The sequence below is a fragment of the Scyliorhinus canicula genome, chromosome 4, assembly GCF_902713615.1.
Source record: "Scyliorhinus canicula chromosome 4, sScyCan1.1, whole genome shotgun sequence".
Lineage (NCBI taxonomy): Eukaryota > Metazoa > Chordata > Chondrichthyes > Carcharhiniformes > Scyliorhinidae > Scyliorhinus > Scyliorhinus canicula.
In genome coordinates, this window is record NC_052149.1 from 228,845,344 (window position 1) to 228,864,224 (window position 18,881).

Below are 18,881 nucleotides of genomic sequence, written 5' to 3' on the forward strand. Positions count from 1 at the left end.
CTTCACAGTGCCAGGGTCCCAGGTTCAATTCCCTGCTGGGTCACTGTCTGTGCGGAGTCTGCACATTCTCCCCGTGTCTGCGTGGGTTTCCTCCGGGTGAAGTTACTGTGAAAAGCCCCTAGTCGCCACATTCCAGCGCCTGTCCGGGGAGGCTGGTACGGGAATCGAACCATGCTGCTGGCCTGCTTGGTCTGCTTTAAAACCCAGCGATTTAGCCCAGTGAGCTAAATCAGCCCCTATATTGTTGCACACAGAATCACATCTAATGTTGGAAACTGTTTTTGAGTTTTGCATGCATGTTATGGTTGGGTACGGTCTGTACCTTGCCAGTTACAAACAGTCGAAGAGACATGCTGTTGATACGATCTGCCAGTCTTTGGGACGGATGGCCTATATACCTTGCATCACAGTAGCACTGAAATTCATGTGACACGTTACTCATTTGTGTGATAGACAGAATGTCTTTTTGGCTTGACGGTAGCATTCGGTTGGTGGGGAATATCTTTCATGTTGCTACTGCATGGTAGTAGTGTGAAACCGCTAGCTTCACCTATTGCTCAAATATGAGGCCCCTTGCCCTTCCAGGGTAATTTGAGGTATACTGGGCATTTTTCAGGGCTGAATGTGACTGCCTTATGCTCATTCGTGAATTTACATGATATACATCGCAAAATTATCTAATCAAGGTAACTATTATCCCTGCAAGATGTCTTTTCTTTTAGCATCAAGCTTGCATGGTGAGCCAATGGCTTGAGCTTTGTTTTACAAGGTTGCCAATAAACCTAATCTTTTAGGATTCTTACAGTTCCACATACTAACGCATATATTAACCAATGAAGGTAGGCTTTTGGAAGACAGGTCGAGAAACCCCTGGTAGACACTGCTCCAGTTAAAAGGTGAATTTGAGTGCAGGAGGGAACCCATTAAGGTGTCCAAGAAAATTGTTACTTGTATATTTCTGATATGTGGAAAATATATTTGTTATATTAAAATCCATAGCAGGGTGTAATCATTGGGATTCTTACACAGTGATATATGCAACAGTGATCCAGCTCCGGGGTTTCAGTCTCTCCTTCTGAAATTCCGTTCATGTGGATCTTGGAGTACACGTTTGCCATTTTTAAATGCCGCCCCGATCTTTGGAACCTCCACCCTGGTTTGCGGACCCCTCCCAACACCCCAGCTTACTTGCTAGGGGCTTCTCAAACTCTCCCCATCTCATAAGAGCAAGGCACCCCAGGTTTGAACTCTTGCAGTACCAGCCTGACACCTTGGCATTGCATGGGTAGCACTGCCTTGGACGAATCGACGGAGACATATTTAGTGTAGGCTCACTTAAATATACAAATCTGGATCCTGCTGGTGTTAGCGAGATCCAGATTGCGACGATCTCATTAGATCTTGCGAGGCATCCTGAATGTCGCAAATCTCGCGGGAGGCCTCTCGCATGATTTAACAGCCTCGTCGGGTCTCCAGTACGGCAGTACAAGGCCGTACGATTGGGTCTATAGTTTCCACTTGAAGAAGGAATTTGGATGTTCCATATAGCCATGGGTGGTGAAATATTCTGGGGAACACTAGACTTATTTCTCTGTTGGGGAAGTGAAAATATCAGAGTACAGCTAACCGAGGTTACTGAAATCTGTACTTTATTGGTTAGCCTATTTCGGGTTGGGGTGCAAAGGGTGGGGGGGGGGGCTTCCATGAGAAAATTAAGGTAGAAATTCTCAAGTTTGCAAATTTTTCAATGTTTTGAAGTGGTCAATTTCTTGGAGGTTAAGTATGTTGTTTTTCTTGCTTTCAGGAACTGGTAATATAGTCGCCATCATGATTTCTGAGCGCAGAGGTCGTGAAATTCTGAGTTACGTGGAAAAAAACCTCACTGTATTGATGTCTATAGCCGTTGGAACAGCACATTACCCGCAGTACAGCCGTGGCTCTCTGGTCTTCGTGTCCATCTCATTTATTGTGTTGATGATCATTTCTTTGGCTTGGCTGATCTTCTATTTCATCCAGAAGTTCAGATATGCAAATGTACGTGGACGGAACCAGGTCAGTAACTTCCATTTTTAAGCATTTGTATATTTCAGATTGATTGAGACTTGGCATGCTGTTAATAATAGAAAGCATGGTTTTGATTTTTTTTGGGGGGGGGAAAGAGGGTGGAGAAAACCGAATTATAGGAAGTTGGTTTTAATGGAGAAATGAAGATCGGCTGGTTGGTAAACATGGGTGCCGGGAAAAAACAGTTTGAAAAGCAGTGCCCTAGACCCTATCACAAGCAATCCCCACATGTTTTTGCCCCCTCCCCACACCAGAACTGACACTTTTTACCATCCCCATGCCGACCGTGCCCTCTCGTCAACTGTCTTGTCCCCACCGTGACCCAACTGATGAGACCTTCACCTAGCAGACTCTCACCTGCCACCCTCCCACATTCCACTCCATCCTCTAACTGTGACTGTTCCCTCCTATCACCAGTAAAATACTATCATTATAATATTATAGCATCTTTCCTTCTATTGATGTTAGGTAGTCCGGCTTCCTGTTTTCTCCCTCCCTCTTTTGTACGTCTGATATCTTCCAAAGCACAAGAAGCATTATAGGAAGTTGGTTTTAATGGAGAAATTTACATTTCCATGTTAAATTCGGTGCAGTGCCAAACAATGCACCAAAGGCAATCTCTGAGTTATGCCTATTCCAACTGTGTTATTGTTTTTGTTTGATGCAAAGAAATTGATTTACAAAACTAATTGTAAATTCTACCCTCTCAAACCTCCACACTCCAACTCTGTGTCCAAAGTAAGTCAGTTCTGTAAAATTTCACGTTATCACAATGCTAGAGATTTTGTTTAATGCAAGATTCAGCTTTGAAAGAATCTTTGTAAAGAAAACATATAAAGTGTGTAAAGATTAGACTTACATTATATCCTTCACCATCTGGCCGTCTGGGAGTTAGGTGGCTCTGGAACAACACTCAATCTACACTGATCTGGCCTTTTGTTTTTTTTTGCAATGGAGCTATTCCAGCAATTGAGCAGGGTGGAGAAACTAGTTGGTGTCTTTGTATCACCAATGAATATCTGATATGAGTGCAAGCTTGTACATTAAGCACTGCCATACATTGCATAATGATAAGATTTTAACAAGCTCTACATAAAAGGTTTCTAATTACATTTAAAAATGGACCTTTCAGGGTCCATTCAGCAATTCAGGCTGGAAATCTTAGATGAGCAATTAATTTGGAAACATATACAAATATCAATGAAAGTTATTATGCAGTATTTGGTGGGCGTGGATCGAGAGGGGATGAAGTGCTGACCTAACCCCTGCAAGAGTTGGTGTTTGGAGCTCTGCTGTTTTCCAATCGGCATGAAAACTTTCTGACTGTGAACGTAAACTTTAAATTTGCTGATAACACTGACATATGGAGAAGTGTAGGATTCGTACATGCTGCGAACAATTTGCAAAGGATTTTGGTCAGTTATGTGGTTAGCACTGCTGCCTCATGCCGCTGAGGACCCGGGTTCGACCCCGGCCCAAGTCACCGAGCATGTGGAGTTTGCACATTCTACTCGTGTCTGCATTGGTCTCACCCCCACAACCCAAAGATGTGCAGTGTTGGTGGATTGGCCATGTTAAATTGCCCCTTAATTGGAAAAATAAAATTTTTAATTAAAAATATTTTTAAAAAGGATTTTGTTCAGTTATGTAATTGGCCAAATACAAATGAATTTTATTGTTGAGAACTGTAAAGAACTGTACTTTGGAATAAATATAGTTAATGATACTCTGAATGGAATTGAATTGACCACGCTTCGAAAAGGATTTGAGAGATCCAGGCTGGCGTTTTGTCTGCAAACACTGAACAAATGTATTGAAGCAATTTTATTCTAGACTTATGGGACTGTTCCATTGGGCATTTGATTGAAGTTCTAAAAAAATGTAAGCAGTTTGTTAGATTGGAAGATCCTTTTCTCTGGTTGGGGAGATGGCGGCGAGAGATTCATTTAAAATTCTCGCTGAGAGTGAGGAGTGTTTTGGAGAATTTCTGTACCAGTGGGTTTTTAAAGCATGGATTGTTTTTGCCACATCGGTGATCAAGGCCGATATCAAAGCTGCTTGAAGCAGAGTGCAGGACTTGGATTGTTCCTATAAGATCCAACACACAATAACAATGTGCAGGTATGTAGTGCTTATATCATAGGAAAATGTCCCAAAACGCTTCACAGGCATGATCAAAAAAGCAGATGCCAAGCTAAAGTAGATAATATTAGAACAAATTACCCAAATTATACAGGAAAATCTTCAAGATGCTGAAGAGGTAGAAAGGCTTGGTTTGGAAATTTCAGAACATGGTGCCTATGCTGCTGAGGCACAACTGCCAGTGGTGAGCCAAGGGAAGGGACGATACACTAAACCTAAGCCTGAGGAACAAGAATGCAGGAGGTTGCAGCATACATGTAAAAACTGATTCCATGTTTGAGGAGAGATTCCTCCATTTTGTAACTGCTTGCAAGCAAGAATAACTGATGATGGATTATTTCATAATAAGGAACAGAGGGCCAGAGACACACAGTCCTGGAACTCACAATAGAATCTCCTGGAGAGAGTCCCCGGCAGGACAAAGTAGTGCTGGTGTGAGCTGTATCCAGCACTCCAGGGCCTCTGGTGAACAGACAATTAAGAAGAATCTAAAATACGGAACATAGCTGTATAAAAGATGATTTCTTGAGATATTGCATTGTTAATTTTGCCAATACAAATCAGGACATAAAGCCTGTATATGCAGCAAAGTACTAGCAAATGAAAGTTTAAAACCCTCAAAGAGTATTTGAAGACTAAACATGGCGAGTTCGAGGACAAACCTCTTGATTTTTTTTCCAAAGTATGCCGCAGGAACTTAAATCATTAGCCGAAGTCCTCAGTAGAAAGGCGGCACGGTAGCACAGTGGTTAGCACTGTTGCTTCACGGCGCCAGGATCCCAGGTTCGATTCCCGGCTTGGGTCACTGTCTGTGCGGAGTCTGCACATTCTCCCCGTGTCTGCGTGGGTTTTCTCCGGGCGCTCCGATTTCCTCCCACAAGTCCAGTCAGATGTGCTGTTAGGTAATTTGGACATTCTGAATTCTCCCTCCATGTAACCGAACAGGTGCCGGCATGTGGCGACTAGGGAATTTTCACATTGCAGTGTTAATGTAAGCCAACTTGTGACAATAATAAAAGATTATTATTAATTATTATTAAATATAACATTGAATGAAAGAGCATGTTAGTGCGGCACTGTGGCAGCAGTGTTTAGCACTGCTGCTCACGGCGCTGAGGACCCAGATTCGATCCCAGCACTGGGTCACTGTCTGTGTGGGGTTTGCACATTCTTCCACAACAGAAAAGATGTGCAGGCTAGGTGGTTTGGCCACGCTAAATTGACCCTTAAATGTGAAAAAGAAAGAATTTGGTACTCTAAATTTATTGTTAAAAAGAATGACTGAGCAAGTGAGATCATGAGGACCAAGCAGGCTCATCTGTCACATTAAAGGTCAGCATTAATAGTTTGTCACTAAGGTCGGCCAACGTGGGTCCCGAAGATCGGCTGGTTGGTAAACATGGGTGCCGGGAAAAAACAGTTTGAAAAGCAGTGCCCTAGACCCTATCACAAGCAATCCCCACATGTTTTTGCCCCCTCTCCACACCAGAACTTACACTTTTTACCAGCCCCATGCCGACCTTGCCCTCTCGTCAACTGTCTTGTCCCCACCGTGACCCAACTGATGAGACCTTCACCTAGCAGACTCTCACCTGCCACCCTCCCACATTCCACTCCATCCTCTAACTGTGACTGTTCCCTCCTATCACCAGTAAAATACTATCATTATAATATTATAGCATCTTTCCTTCTATTGATGTTAGGTAGTCCGGCTTCCTGTTTTCTCCCTCCCTCTTTTGTACGTCTGATATCTTCCAAAGCACAAGAAGCATTCTAGAATCTAGGAGATTCTGGAGGATGATAAACATTGCATCCACTATTTCTGCAAACTCCATGTTTTAAACCCTGGGGTGTAGGCCATCGGATCCAGTCAACTTTTGGTTCCATTTACTTTTCCAGTACATTTTCTTCACTAAAATAGATTTCTTTGAGTTCCTTACTCTCATCAGACACTTGAGTCCATATTTGTGGAGTTGGATTGGATCAGGGAGGCCTTTAAAATGCCGAGCTGGACTCAATTCTGGATTTGCCAGCCCCAGGATAAGGGCAGCAGTTGGTAACACCACCAGCAATTTTGCCTCCACACACCATCCTGACTTGGAACTATATTGCCATTTCTTTACTATTGCTGGCTCCTTTCTCGAAATCACTATGGGTGTACCTACACGACATGGACTGCAGCGATTCAAGATAGGTAATAAATTCTGGCTTGGTCAACGACACCCACATCCCTTGTAATAATTCTTTTTAAAATCCCCTTTCTGGCAATTTCTGCTGTTGCAGGATAAGCAAGCACAGTCCATTAGCTATTCTTGGAACTGATCCAACTATTAAGATGGAATAACAGTTGTCTGGCCATCTATTTTTTTTAAATTCCTTTGCTCCCTTTTACATACTTATTAAAGCTTTGCAATCTGTTTTTATATTTCCTTGAGTTTGCTCTCATTCTATTTTTCTTTCTTCATCAAATTTTTGGGTGTCCTTTTCTGCTTTTGAAAACCCTTCCCATCCTTTCTTTGGTAGCATTTGTAAAGCCTCTTTTGACGTAATACTATCTTTTAACTTGTCTAGTTAGCTATGGTTGTACTACTTTTTTCCACTTGAATTTTTATTCGTCAAAGGCATATATATCCAGTGAAAATTACAAATTATTTATTTAAATGCTTATTGTTTATCTACCATTGTAGCTTAACACCCACCTCCTCTCCCACCTCCAATACTTCTATTTGGCCTTGTTTAAATATAGGACCATAGTTTCAGACTTAACCACATAATTCTTTAATTTGTTTTAAATCCTCATCATTAACCTGCACTCTTACCTCCTTTAACTTTGGTTTTATAATTTTCTATCCAACTGACACAATGCCCAGGCACCTCTTCCCCCTCCCTGATACATTGCAGCATCCAAAGCTCAGAATCCAGCTCATCAGCTCTGAGCTGGAGTTCTTCAAGTAACCAACACTTACTACAGATGTGTTCACTGGGAACCACAATGGGGTCCACTAGCTCCCACATTATGCAGGAACAACGCATCACCTGGTCTTCCATCTTTATTTCATTTAATTAGTTAATTAATTTTTAATTAATGAAGTTCAGCACCTATTGGTCCTGTAACTATGCATCTTTGCTTTTGGAAACAAAGATTATTTAATTAAATTTTCAATTTATTTTGCATCCAAACTAGTAATGTAATCAAACTTTGGATTAGGTACTTTTGGGAAAATGCCTGGTCAACTTTATGATGAGACAAATCTGTGCTGTGATTATGAACTTGATTCTACAATTTTGACCATTTTGTTCCACCTCCCGCTACTTTCTGCTCAATCTTTGGGCGGGATTCTGCGAAAGCGGGGCTATGTCCCCACGCCAGTGGGAAAACGGGTGCCAAACATTCCAGCATCAACAGTCCCCGAAAGTGAGGAATTCTCCAAATTTTCGGAGGTTAGTCTGACGCCGGAGTGGTTGGCGCCGCACCAGCTGGCGCAGAAGGGTTGGCGCGGGTTCATGCATGCGCGGAGCAGCTGGCGTGATCCCACACATGCGTGGAACCCCCCCCCCGGAATGATGGGAAAAGTTTCCTCGCAGAGTCCCGAACCTGCAGATACCTAACGTTTTCCGACTGCGAAAGTCCAAATTTCTGACAGCTCCTCCAAACACGCGAGCCACCCCCTCCAAATCTCCCAATTTCTTCCACCTCCTTATCCTCCAAGCCTCTTAATCTGGCATGCAATCTTGCCGGCCGAACATGTGGTTAGCACAAATGCGTGCCACCAGGGGACTCGGGAATAAAACAGTTCCTCGATGGAATGGACATGCCAGTTGTGGGGGAGGACAGTAAATGGGGCCTGGGAACACCGCTAGAACTGGGAGAGATCATGGAGAGTGTAAACTCCATGCAGGTGGGGAAGGCGCCGACCAGATGGGTTCCTGGCGGACTTCTACAAATCACTCGTGGCAGCGCTGGCCCCGCGCCGCAGGAGATGTTCACAGACTCGCTGGCGAGTGGCACACTGCCACCTACTCTAGCACAAGCTTGAATCTCGCTGATACCTAAATGTGGTGAACGTATTGTACTAACCATTCACCACTGTATTACATTGTATCACGCTGTTGCCCATGTGGGCTACACCTATGGACCATTGTACTGTACTATGTGGACTGTATCATGTTGGTGCCCTTGTGGGCTCCGCCCCCTTGAGGGGAGGTATAAAGAGCAGCCGCCCGATAGGTGGCTCTCACTCGCAGAGCAATCGCAGGCAGGCACTGTTCTAGTCGATTAAAGCCACTGTTCACTTCAACTCTCTGTCTCGTGCGAATGGTCACATCAATTTAATCGACTACAACATTGCTATGGGAGCAGCCCTCAAACCTGACCGACTGGAACTCGACCCACAGGCCGCGGAAGCCAAAGGGATTTTTTCACACTGGCTCCGATGTTTCGAGGCCTACCTCGCCGCCTCCTTCTCGCCCACCGTCACCGACGAACAGAAGCTGAGCCTCCTCCACGCCCGGGTGAGCCTTTGAATCTCTGTACAACTCGAGGAAGCCTCCACATACGCAGACGCCCTCGGGATGCTGAAGGGCCTATACGTGAAGCCGTCGAACGAAACGTACGCGCGTCGTCTCCTCGCCGCCAAAGCACGGGGGAATTGCTGGACCTCCAAGTCCTCGCGCGAAGCTGCAACTACCAGGCCGTCATGGCCTCTCAACATATGGAACTCGCCGTCCGGGACACCTACATGGCTGGAGTCGGGTCCAACTACGTCAGACAGCGCCTGCTCAAGAAAGGTGCCCTCGACCTAGAAGAGACGGTAAAACTAGCCACCTCCCTAGAAGTAGCGTTCCAAAGCCTCAACGCGTTCCCGTCCAATCACGCGACACCCTCGTGGACCCCTGACCAGACAGTACTCCAGGCCTGTGCCGCAAGGCTGCCCGCCCAACCCGGGGAGAGCTACCCTGCTATTTATTCATAGAATTTACAGTGCAGAAGGAGGCCACTTGGCCCATCGAGTCTGCACCGGCTCTTGGAAAGAGCACCCTACTCGAGGTCAACATCTCTACTCTATCCCCATAACCCAGTGCTACCGTGCTGCCCCAGGCTCTGAACGTATCAGGCAGCGCTGCCCGGCTCGGAACGCGAACTGCAGCGACTGCGGCAAAAAGGGACACTTCGCCAAAGTTTGCCTGGCCAGGTCCAAATCCTCCAAATCGCAGGCCCGACTCTCGGACTCACAGGCCCGCAGACCCCGCAGTGCCAGCCCCGCCCCCTCCGGACGCATCATCTGCCTCGTGTTGTCCGTGGGGGCAGCCATCTTCAGCTCCGCACAACCCGTGCGACTCACCAGGGCCGCCATCTTGACCGCTGTCTCCCACGCGGCCTACCACGTGCAACTCATGGGGGCTGCCATTTTGGACGCCATCTTCCTCGCCGCCCGACATGTGCGACTGACGGGGGCCGACATCTGCAACGCCGCCCGACACGTGCGACCGACGGGGGCAGCCATCTTGGGACCACCCCATCACCTCGACCACGCCGGCTGCCCGCAACTCGGCAGGGTCACCCTCATCCAGTCACGGCCAAATCACCTCCGGCACTCCATGATCACCGTCCGGGTCAATGGACACGAAACGCCTTGCCTGTTTGACTCTGGGAGCATGGAGAGCATCATTCACACAGATACAGTAAGGTGCTGTTCGCTCCAAATCTTCCCCGCATTTAAAACAATCTCCCTTGCTTCCGGATTGCACTCAGTGCAGATCCGGGGGTACACTGTTGCGGACCTCGTGCTACAGGGCGCCGAGTACGCCAATTTTAAACCTCGATCTCTGCGCTCCTCCTGTTGGGACTGGACTTCCAGTGCAACCTCAGGAGTCTAACCCTGAAGTTCGGGGGACCCCTACCCCCACTCACGAGTATGTAGCCTCGTGACCCTGAAGGTCGACCCTCCCCCGCTCTTCACAAATCTCACCGCTGACTGTAAGCCAGTCGCCACCAGAAGCAGGTGGTACAGTACCTAGGAGAGGACTTTTATCAGGTCCGAGGTCCAGCAACTCTTGCGGGAAGGGGTCATCGAGACCAGTAATAGCCCCTGGAGAGCTCAGGTGGTGGTCGCCAGGACCGGGGAAAAGAACCGTGTTGTTTGGTTCTTTGGTTGTAGACTACAACCAAACCATAAACTGGTACGCGCACCCCGATGCGTACCTCCCCCACCCCTCAGGATAGCGGACATGGTTAATCAGAACGCACACTACCAAGTCTTCTCCACAGTGGATCTGAAGTCCGCATACCACCAGCTCCCAATTCGCCCGGAAGACCGCCACTACACGGCCTTTGAGGCAGACGGCCGTCTCTTCCACTTCCTCCGGGTCCCCTTCGGCGTCATAAACAGGGTCTCGGTCTTCCAAAGAACGAAGGACCGAATGGTGGACCAGTACGGGCGGCGGGCCACATTTCCGTACTTGGACAACGTCACCATCTGCGGCCACGACCAGCAGGACCACAACGCCAACCTCCAGAAATTTCTCCAAGCCGCCCAAGCCCTCAACCTCACCCAACCAACAAGGAGAAGTGCGTTTTTCGCACAACCATACTAGCCATCCTCGTCTACGTCGTGGAAAATGGAGTTCTAGGGCCCGACCTCTACTGTATGCGTCCCCCTCCTGCAATGCCCTCTTCCCCACTGCCCCAAAGCTCTGAAAAGGTGCCTCGGGTTTGTTTCCTATTATGCCCAGTGGGTCCCTAACTATGCGGACATAGCCCGCCCACTGATCAAAGCTACTATCTTCCCTCTGGCAGCTGAGGCCCGCCAGGCCTTCAGTCGCATCAAGGCAGATATTGCCAAAGCTGCGATACGCGCGGTGGACGAGTCGGTCCCCTTTCAGGTGGAGAGCGACGCGTCAGAGGTCGCCCTCGCAGCCACCCTCAATCAGGCAGGCAGGCCAGTAGCATTTTTCTCCCGTACACTCAGTTCCTCCAAATATCGACACTCTTCAGTCGAAACAGAAGTCCAAGCCATCGTGGAAGCTGTACGGCACTGGAGGCACTACCTCGCTGGTAGAGGTTCACATCACCGAGCAACCGTCGGTAGCCTACATGTTCGATAATACACAGCGGGGCAAGAACAAGAACGATAAGATCGAACTCTCCACCTTTAATAACGATGTAGTGTATCGTCCTAGGAAGCTCAACGATGCCCTGCCCCGCGGCACGTGCGCCAGCGCGCAGGATGACCGACTCCGGGCCATCCACGGTGACCTCTGCCACCCGGGGGTCACCCGGCTCCTCCACTACATCAAGGCCCGCAAACTGCCCTACTCCATCGAGGAGGTCAGGGACTGCCAAATCTGCACAGAGTGTAAGCCGCACTTCTATCGACCGGATAAGGCCCACCTAGTGAAGGCATCCCGGCCCTTTGAGCGCCTCAGTATCGACTTCAAAGGGCCCCTCCCCTCTACCAACCGCAACACATATTTCCTCAACGTCGTTGACGAGTTCTCCCGCTTCCCCTTTGCAATTCCCTGCCCCGACTTGACTGCGGCCACCGTCATTAAGACCCTACATAGTGGGCGAAATTCTCCCAAAACGGGAGAAATCGTCAAACTGCCGTAAAACCCGGGCGGGTTTTACGGCATCGCGCCCCTTCCCGACGGGGGACCGATTCTGGTCCCCCGTCGGGGCTAGCAGCCCGACGTCGGAGGCTCCGACAAGTCGGGCTTAACGAAAATCGTTAAGCCCGCTTGTCGGACTTAACGCCGGCTGACGCGTCATATGACGTCAGCCGCGCATGCGCAGATGGGAAGACTCCACCCGCGCATGCGCGGGTGACGTCATCGCGTTTTTGCCCCTCAGCCGCCCTGCATATTGATACTGCGGGGCGGCGGAAGGACAAATAGTGCGCGGGCATCGGGCCCGCTGCCCGCGATCGGTGGGCACCGATCGCGGGCCCATGGCACCCTTGGCACGGCCGTGGTACTGCCGTGCCAATCGGTGCCATGGTTATTTTTTTCCAGGTGGTCACGACGTTTTTACGAACGGCAGGACCAGGTGTGTTTGCCGTTCGTAAAAAGGTCGTAAAGGGCTGGGACTTCGGCCCTTCTAACAGCTGTGAATCGCTGCCGGCCGTAAAAAAACGGCGGCAGCGATTCGTGTCGGGATTTCGGCGGGGGGGGGGAGAATAGCGGGAGGGCGTCAAAAAAGTCGGGACGGCCCTCCCGCTATTCTCCCACCCGTCGTGGGGGGGGGAGAATTTCGCCCAGTATCTTTACTTTGTTCGGTTTCCCCACTTACGTCCACAGTGACCGGGGATCCTCATTTATGAGCGATGAACTGCGTCAGTACCTGCTCGGTAAGGGCATCGCCTCGAGCAGGACTACCAGTTACAACCCCCGGGTAAACGAACAGGTGGAGAGGGAGAACACAACGGTATGGAAGGCCGTCCCCCTGGCCCTATGGTCTAGGAATCTTCCAGTTTCCCACTGGCAGGAGGTCCTCCCCGACGTGCACCACTCCATTAGGTCCCTCCTTTGCACTGCCACGAACGAGACCCCTCATGACCGCCTGTTTGTTTTCCCTCGGAAACCAACTCCGGGGTCTCGCTTCCGTCCTGGCTGAAGACACCGGGGCCCATCCTACTCCGCAAACACGTAAGGAACCATAAGTCCGACCCCCTGATCGAGAGGGTCCAGCTGCTTCACACCAACCCCCAGTACGCATACGTAGAACCCCCCGACAGCCGACAGGATATGGTTTCCCTCCGGGACCTGGCACCCGCAGGTTCCCCTACTACCACCCCAACCTACCCCCCCCCCCCAATCTACACCGACCAGTGCCCCCGCCCCTACATGGCCTTCACACCCCCGCATATACTCCCTCCTCCCTTCGCCGACCCACAGGAATGAAGCTCCTGAAGACACGCTCCCGGAGTCCATGCCTATGCCCGCACCAACGAGTACACCACCCATGCCCGCACTGACGACTTCGACACCCGGGCCCACTGCGATACCGGAGCTACGGCGATTGCAGCACACGATCAGGGCGCTGGACAAACTGAACCTGTGAGCCCTTCATCCCCACCGGACTTCAATTTTTTAACAGGGGGTGAATGTGGTGAACATATTGTATGAACCATTCACCACTGTATTACATTGTATAACGCTGTTGCCCATGTGGGCTCCACCTATGGACCATTGTACTATTCTACACGGAATGTATCATGTTGGTGCCCTTGTGAGCAGGTATAAAGAGCAGCCGCCTGGTAGGCGGCTCTCAGTAGCAAAGCAGTCGCAGGCACTGTTCTAGTCGATTAAAGCCACTGTTCTCTTCAACTCCCTGTCTCGCGTGAATTGATGGTTGCATCACTAAGAAAGACAAAGACCCAACTGAATGTGGTTCATACAGACCCATCTCGCTACTGAACGTGCATGCCAAAATATTGGCCAAGATCCTAGCCAAAAGGCTAGGAGACTGCGTACCAGAGGTGGTCGCAGAGGATCAAACGGGCTTTGTCAAAGTTAGACAGCTAACATGGAACATCAGGCACCTGCTGAATGTGATTATGGCCCCATCCGGGGACAGAGCACCTGAGGTGATCGTCTCCCTGGACGCAGAAAAGGCCTTCGACAGAGTTCGGGCTCGGAAAAGGATTCACCTCATGGGTGAAACTCTTGTACAATTCTCCCGTGGCAAGTGAACGGAAAAACAACACCAGCTGCACAGAAGCAGCAGACAGGGATGCCTGCTACCGCCGCTTCTGTTTGCACGAGCGATCAAACCATCAGTGATCGCTCTCAGAACAGCAAAGAACTGGAGCGGTATCCTAAGAGGAGGCAGAGAGTCTCGCTCTACGCGGATGACCTGTTCCTCTACATCTCAGACCCACAAAGCAGCATGGAAGGAATCATCACGCTCCTGAAAGAGTTTGGTGCCTTCTCGGGTGATTGTCCCGGTGAACCCGCAAGGGGGAGGGACAGCACTGGTGGGACTGCCGTTTAAACAGGCCCAGCACAAATTCCACTATCTGGGGACCCAAATCGCTCATGACTGGACGGGGATCCACAAATGGAACCTGACCAGTCTGACAGAGGAAGTCAAAAAAGACCTGCAGATGTGGACCATACTCCCACTCTCCCTGGCAGGGAGAGTAGAGACGATCAAAATGAACGTACTGCCCAGACACCTTTTTCTACTAAGATCCATCCCGATCTATATCTCCAAGGCCTTTTGCAGCGCTCTGGAAAAATGAATCATGTTGTTTGTATGGAGGGGGGAAAGAATGCTAGGATCACAAAGAAGGTCCTACAGAAAACAAAATCCAGGGGAGGGCTAGCCCTTCCAAATCTACAATTCTATCACAGGGCAGCGATGGCAGAAAGAGTGATGGGATGGATAAAGGAGCCAGAGGCCGAGTGGGTGTATGTGGAGGAGGCCTCCTGCAAGGGGACCTCTCTCTGGGCCCTTGCCATGGCGGCACTCCCATCCCTGCCCAAGAAACACTCGAGCAGCCCAGTGGTGATAGCCACCCTCCAGACGTGGAATCAACTACAGCAGCAATTTGGACTGACCGAAATGTCCGACAAAGCCCCCATCTGCAATAACCACAGATTCACACCAGCACTCACCGACGTCACCTTCAAAAGGTGGAGACAGGACGGGGGGGACATGACAGTCAGGGACCTATACACTGACGGTAGGGTCACAACACTAGAATAACTGACTCAGAGATTCCAACTAGCTGAAGGCAACAAACTCAGATGCTTGCAGCTTAAATCTTCCTACAGAAGGAGACAAGGACATACCCGCTCCCACCTCGACAGACACTATTAGAAGAGCTACTTGATGCAGACATCCAAGTCAGAGGGAACTGTACTGACATGTACGAACGACTGCTAGGGAAGGCCGACACCGAACTGGACACAAGGAGGAAATGGGAGGAAGACTTGGGGTTCGAATTAGGGTGGGGATTCTGGAATGAAGCACTGCACCGGGTCAACTCTATCTCCACATTCGCGAGGCTCAACCTAACGCAGCTAAAAGTGGTACATAGAGCCCACTTGACCAGAACCCGAATGAGCAGGTTCTTCCCAGAGGTGAAGGATAGATGTGAACGGTGCCAAGGAGGCCCGGCCAACCACGCCCACATGTTCTGATCTTGCCCCAGACTTGCTGAGTACTGGACAGCCTACTTTGAGGCAATGTCCAAAGTGGTGGGGATGAGGGTGGAGCCAAGCCCGAAAGTGGCGGTCTTCAGGGTATCAGACCAGCCAGATCTCGTCATGGGGAGGAGGGCGGACGCCCTTGCCTTTGCCTCCCTGATCACCCGCCGTAGATTCTTGCTCGGTTGGCGATCAACAGCACCACCTAAAGCTGCAGACGGCTGTCCGACCTATCAGAATTTCTCCAAATGCAGAAAATCAATTTGCCATCCGTGGGTCGGAAGAGGACTTCCACAAAACATGGGAGCCATTCATCTGACTGTTCCGAGACCTGTTTGTGGCCAACACATAAACAAATAGCCAGTAGCTGAGGGGTAGGAGCAAGGTGAGGTAGCAAAACCCAGTGGGGAAAAAATGGAGAGCAGCAGTGAAAAGGGGGGGCCTCAAGGAGAGAGGAGCTTGGGGGAGCGGGGGGGGGGGGGGGGGGGGGGGGTGGAGAGATAAGGGAGGGTTGTGTGCTGAGGGGGGGGATTGTATGCTGAGCCAGACGGCGACCGAGTGTAAATAGAGAAACCTAAGAAGGAACCTTGGTGACTACAATAAATGAAAACAAACGGCAATGTATATAATTTAGAAAATGGCAATGAAAAGATATTTTTTTAAAAGTTACATTCACGCCACACAAGTTCCAGGCAATGACCATCTCCTACAAGAAAAGATCTAATCAACGACCCTTGACATTCAATGGCATTACCATCGTTGAATCCCCCACAGTCAACATCCTGGGGGTTACCATTGATCAGAAACTGGATTGGATTAGACCAGGGGTGGGCAAACTACGGCCCGCGGGCCGCATGCGGCCCGCCAAAGGTCTTTATGCGGCCCACCAAGATCAAGTCATAAAATTAAAAAAATAAAAATTAATTTTTTATTTTTTAATTTTTTATTTTTTTTTTAATTTTAAGGTTAATGGGGGGGGGGCTGTTGGGTTACTGGTATAGGGTGGATACGTTGACTTGAGTAGGGTGATCATTGCTTGGCACAGCATGTGTTTCATGTGAAGTTTCTACTTTAAAATATTAATTAATAAAAATTAATTGCTTTTTTTTTCTTTAAACTGAGTTACTTTGTTTTTCAAATAAATGTGTTTCATGTAAAGTTTCTACTTTAAAATATTAATTAATAAAAAATTAATTGCTTTTTTTTCTTTAAAAACCTTTTATATTGGCTATTTTAAATATTAATTATTTTACTTAATATACTATGCGGCCCTTTAAAATTGTGAATTTCTGAATGGGGCCCTTGCACGGAAAAGTTTGCCCACCCCTGGATTAGACACATTAATACTGTGGCTACCAGGGCAGGTGAAAGACTAGGAATCCTACAGAGAGTAACTCGCCTCCTGACTCCCAAAGCCTGTCCACCATCTACAAGGCACAAGTCAGGAGTGCAATGGAATACTCTCCACATGCCTGGATGAGTGCAGCTCCAACAACACTCGAGAAGCTTGACACCATCCAAGACAAAGTGGCCCGCTTGATTGCTCCTCCTTCCACAAACATTCAAACCCTCCACCACTGACGAACAGTGGCAGCCATGTGTACCATCTACAAGATGCACTGCAGTAACTCACCAAGTTCCTTAGGCAACACTTTCCAAACCCACGACCACTGCCATCTAGAAGGACAAGAGCAGCTGATACCTGGGAACCCCACTACCTGGAGGTTCTCCTCCAAGTTACTCACCGTCCTGATTTAGAAATATATCGCCGCTCCTTCACTGTCACTGGGGCAACATCTTGGAACTCTCTCCCTAACAGTATAGTGAGTGTACCTGCACCTCAAATACTGCAGCGTTTCAAGAAGGCAACTCACCACCACCTTCTGAAGGTCAACTAGGGATGGGCAATAAATGCTGGCCTAACCAGCGATGGTCACATCCCGTAAATGAATAAAATTAATGTAAACTACTTGTGACACTAATAAAGAGTATTGTTATTATTATTAATTAATCTCCAGGACACCAATTGTCTCAACAACAATGGCAAGCTCATTTTGAGAACAATGAAACATTGATGCCAGAAATGTAAGGAGTTGGAGTCATCAAATTGAATGCTCTTTTGATATTGTATTATGTTGCACTCATGTGTTAAGTAATGCCACAGTCGTTCTTTGTGGACTAGGGAGCACTTGACAAGGATGTAGAAAGAAAATATTCAAATCGTGCATTCCTAACTGATTTCTCTTGTCCGAAAAGTACAATCAGACCTAGCTGTTACAGATTAAAATTAATGTTTCTTAGACTGGAGGTTGCTGTGATTTTAGCTCAGAAAACTTATTATTAATTAATCACCAGGTCACAAATTGTCTCAACAACAACGGCAGGCTCATTTTGAGAACAATGAAACATTATGCCAGAAATGGAAGGAGTCTGAGTCATCAAGTTGAATGCTCTTTTGATATTGTATTATGGTGTACTCGTGTGTTACGTAATGCAACAGTTGTTCTTTGTGGACCAGGGAGAACTTGACAAGGATGTGGAAAGAAAAATATTCATAATCTTGCAGTTCTAACACTGATTTCTCTTGTCCGAAAAGTACAATCAGACCTGGCCGTTACAGATTAAAATTCATGTTTCTTAGAGTGGAAGTTGCTGTGTTTTTAGCTCAGAAAACAAAGGTAGTTTTACAGGATTTATATTTGTATTGGTAAACATTAGAAATAACGTATATTTTTTATGTTTCTGTGCCTGGAAGGAGACAACGGTGTTTGTATGTGTGAGGGTTGATTAAGTTCCAACTGTGTTTCTGTTGTGTTTAGAGGGCTACAGCGTAAAGCAGAGGCAGACTTTCAATGAAACCCAGAGCTCTGTAGCGCTGGACCCGGTCAATGGGGGAGTGGGGTGGGCGGGGGGGTGTGCATACAGAGAGGTAGCTGTTTTGGTGGGAACACCATAGGAACATCAATCCGAGCCTTGGTAGCTCTAAATTTGCTGATCGGCTCATTCAAATGCGAGCCTAGCAGCAGGCAATACAGAACGACATCGGGCTGTGATTCGTGGACTCCCCTTTAGAGATGAGAAAACAGTTTGCCAGGCGTTGAGAGGTAGTGGTGACTTAGAGCAGTTCAGACACAGATTTCCTGAATTAGTGTGAGGTTTCTGAACTTACACTTAGTAAAGATGAAAATCAGCCGCCGGGTTTATGGCATTCGGTCTGGAGGGCAGGTTGAGGCAAAAGTGAGGTCGCTGACCTAACATCAGGGTGCAGCCTCCGAAGCCTTCAGTGAGGCGAGGCTGTCGAAGGGAACAGCGGGGTGCCTCTCGACATCCAGACCAGGGCTGAGGAGGGTGGGCGAGAAACCAACCAAAAATAACAGGCCAGGTAGCCAGCAGCCAGGCAGCCAGCCAGGAGCACATGCGGTCGTCGAGGCTTGGGGAGCTAATTGAGCAAGAGCGGGAAGTGAGCTGAGCACAGTCGGGAGGTGTGGGGATGACCAGTCAAGCGCCGGCTTTGTGTCTCATGG

The 18,881-nt window shown here is 48.5% G+C and overlaps 1 protein-coding gene across 5 annotated transcripts in view; it reads left to right on the forward strand.

The window, feature by feature from the left end:
* rnf130 (ring finger protein 130) overlaps positions 1–18,881 on the forward strand; it is a 234,660-nt gene that overhangs the window by 56,394 nt on the left and 159,385 nt on the right. For all 5 annotated transcript variants that reach the window (XM_038796204.1, XM_038796201.1, XM_038796203.1 and 2 more), the window contains exon 2: positions 1,805–2,052. In XM_038796204.1, coding sequence (XP_038652132.1) covers positions 1,805–2,052 — 248 coding nt within the window. The remainder of the gene's footprint in view (positions 1–1,804; positions 2,053–18,881) is intronic.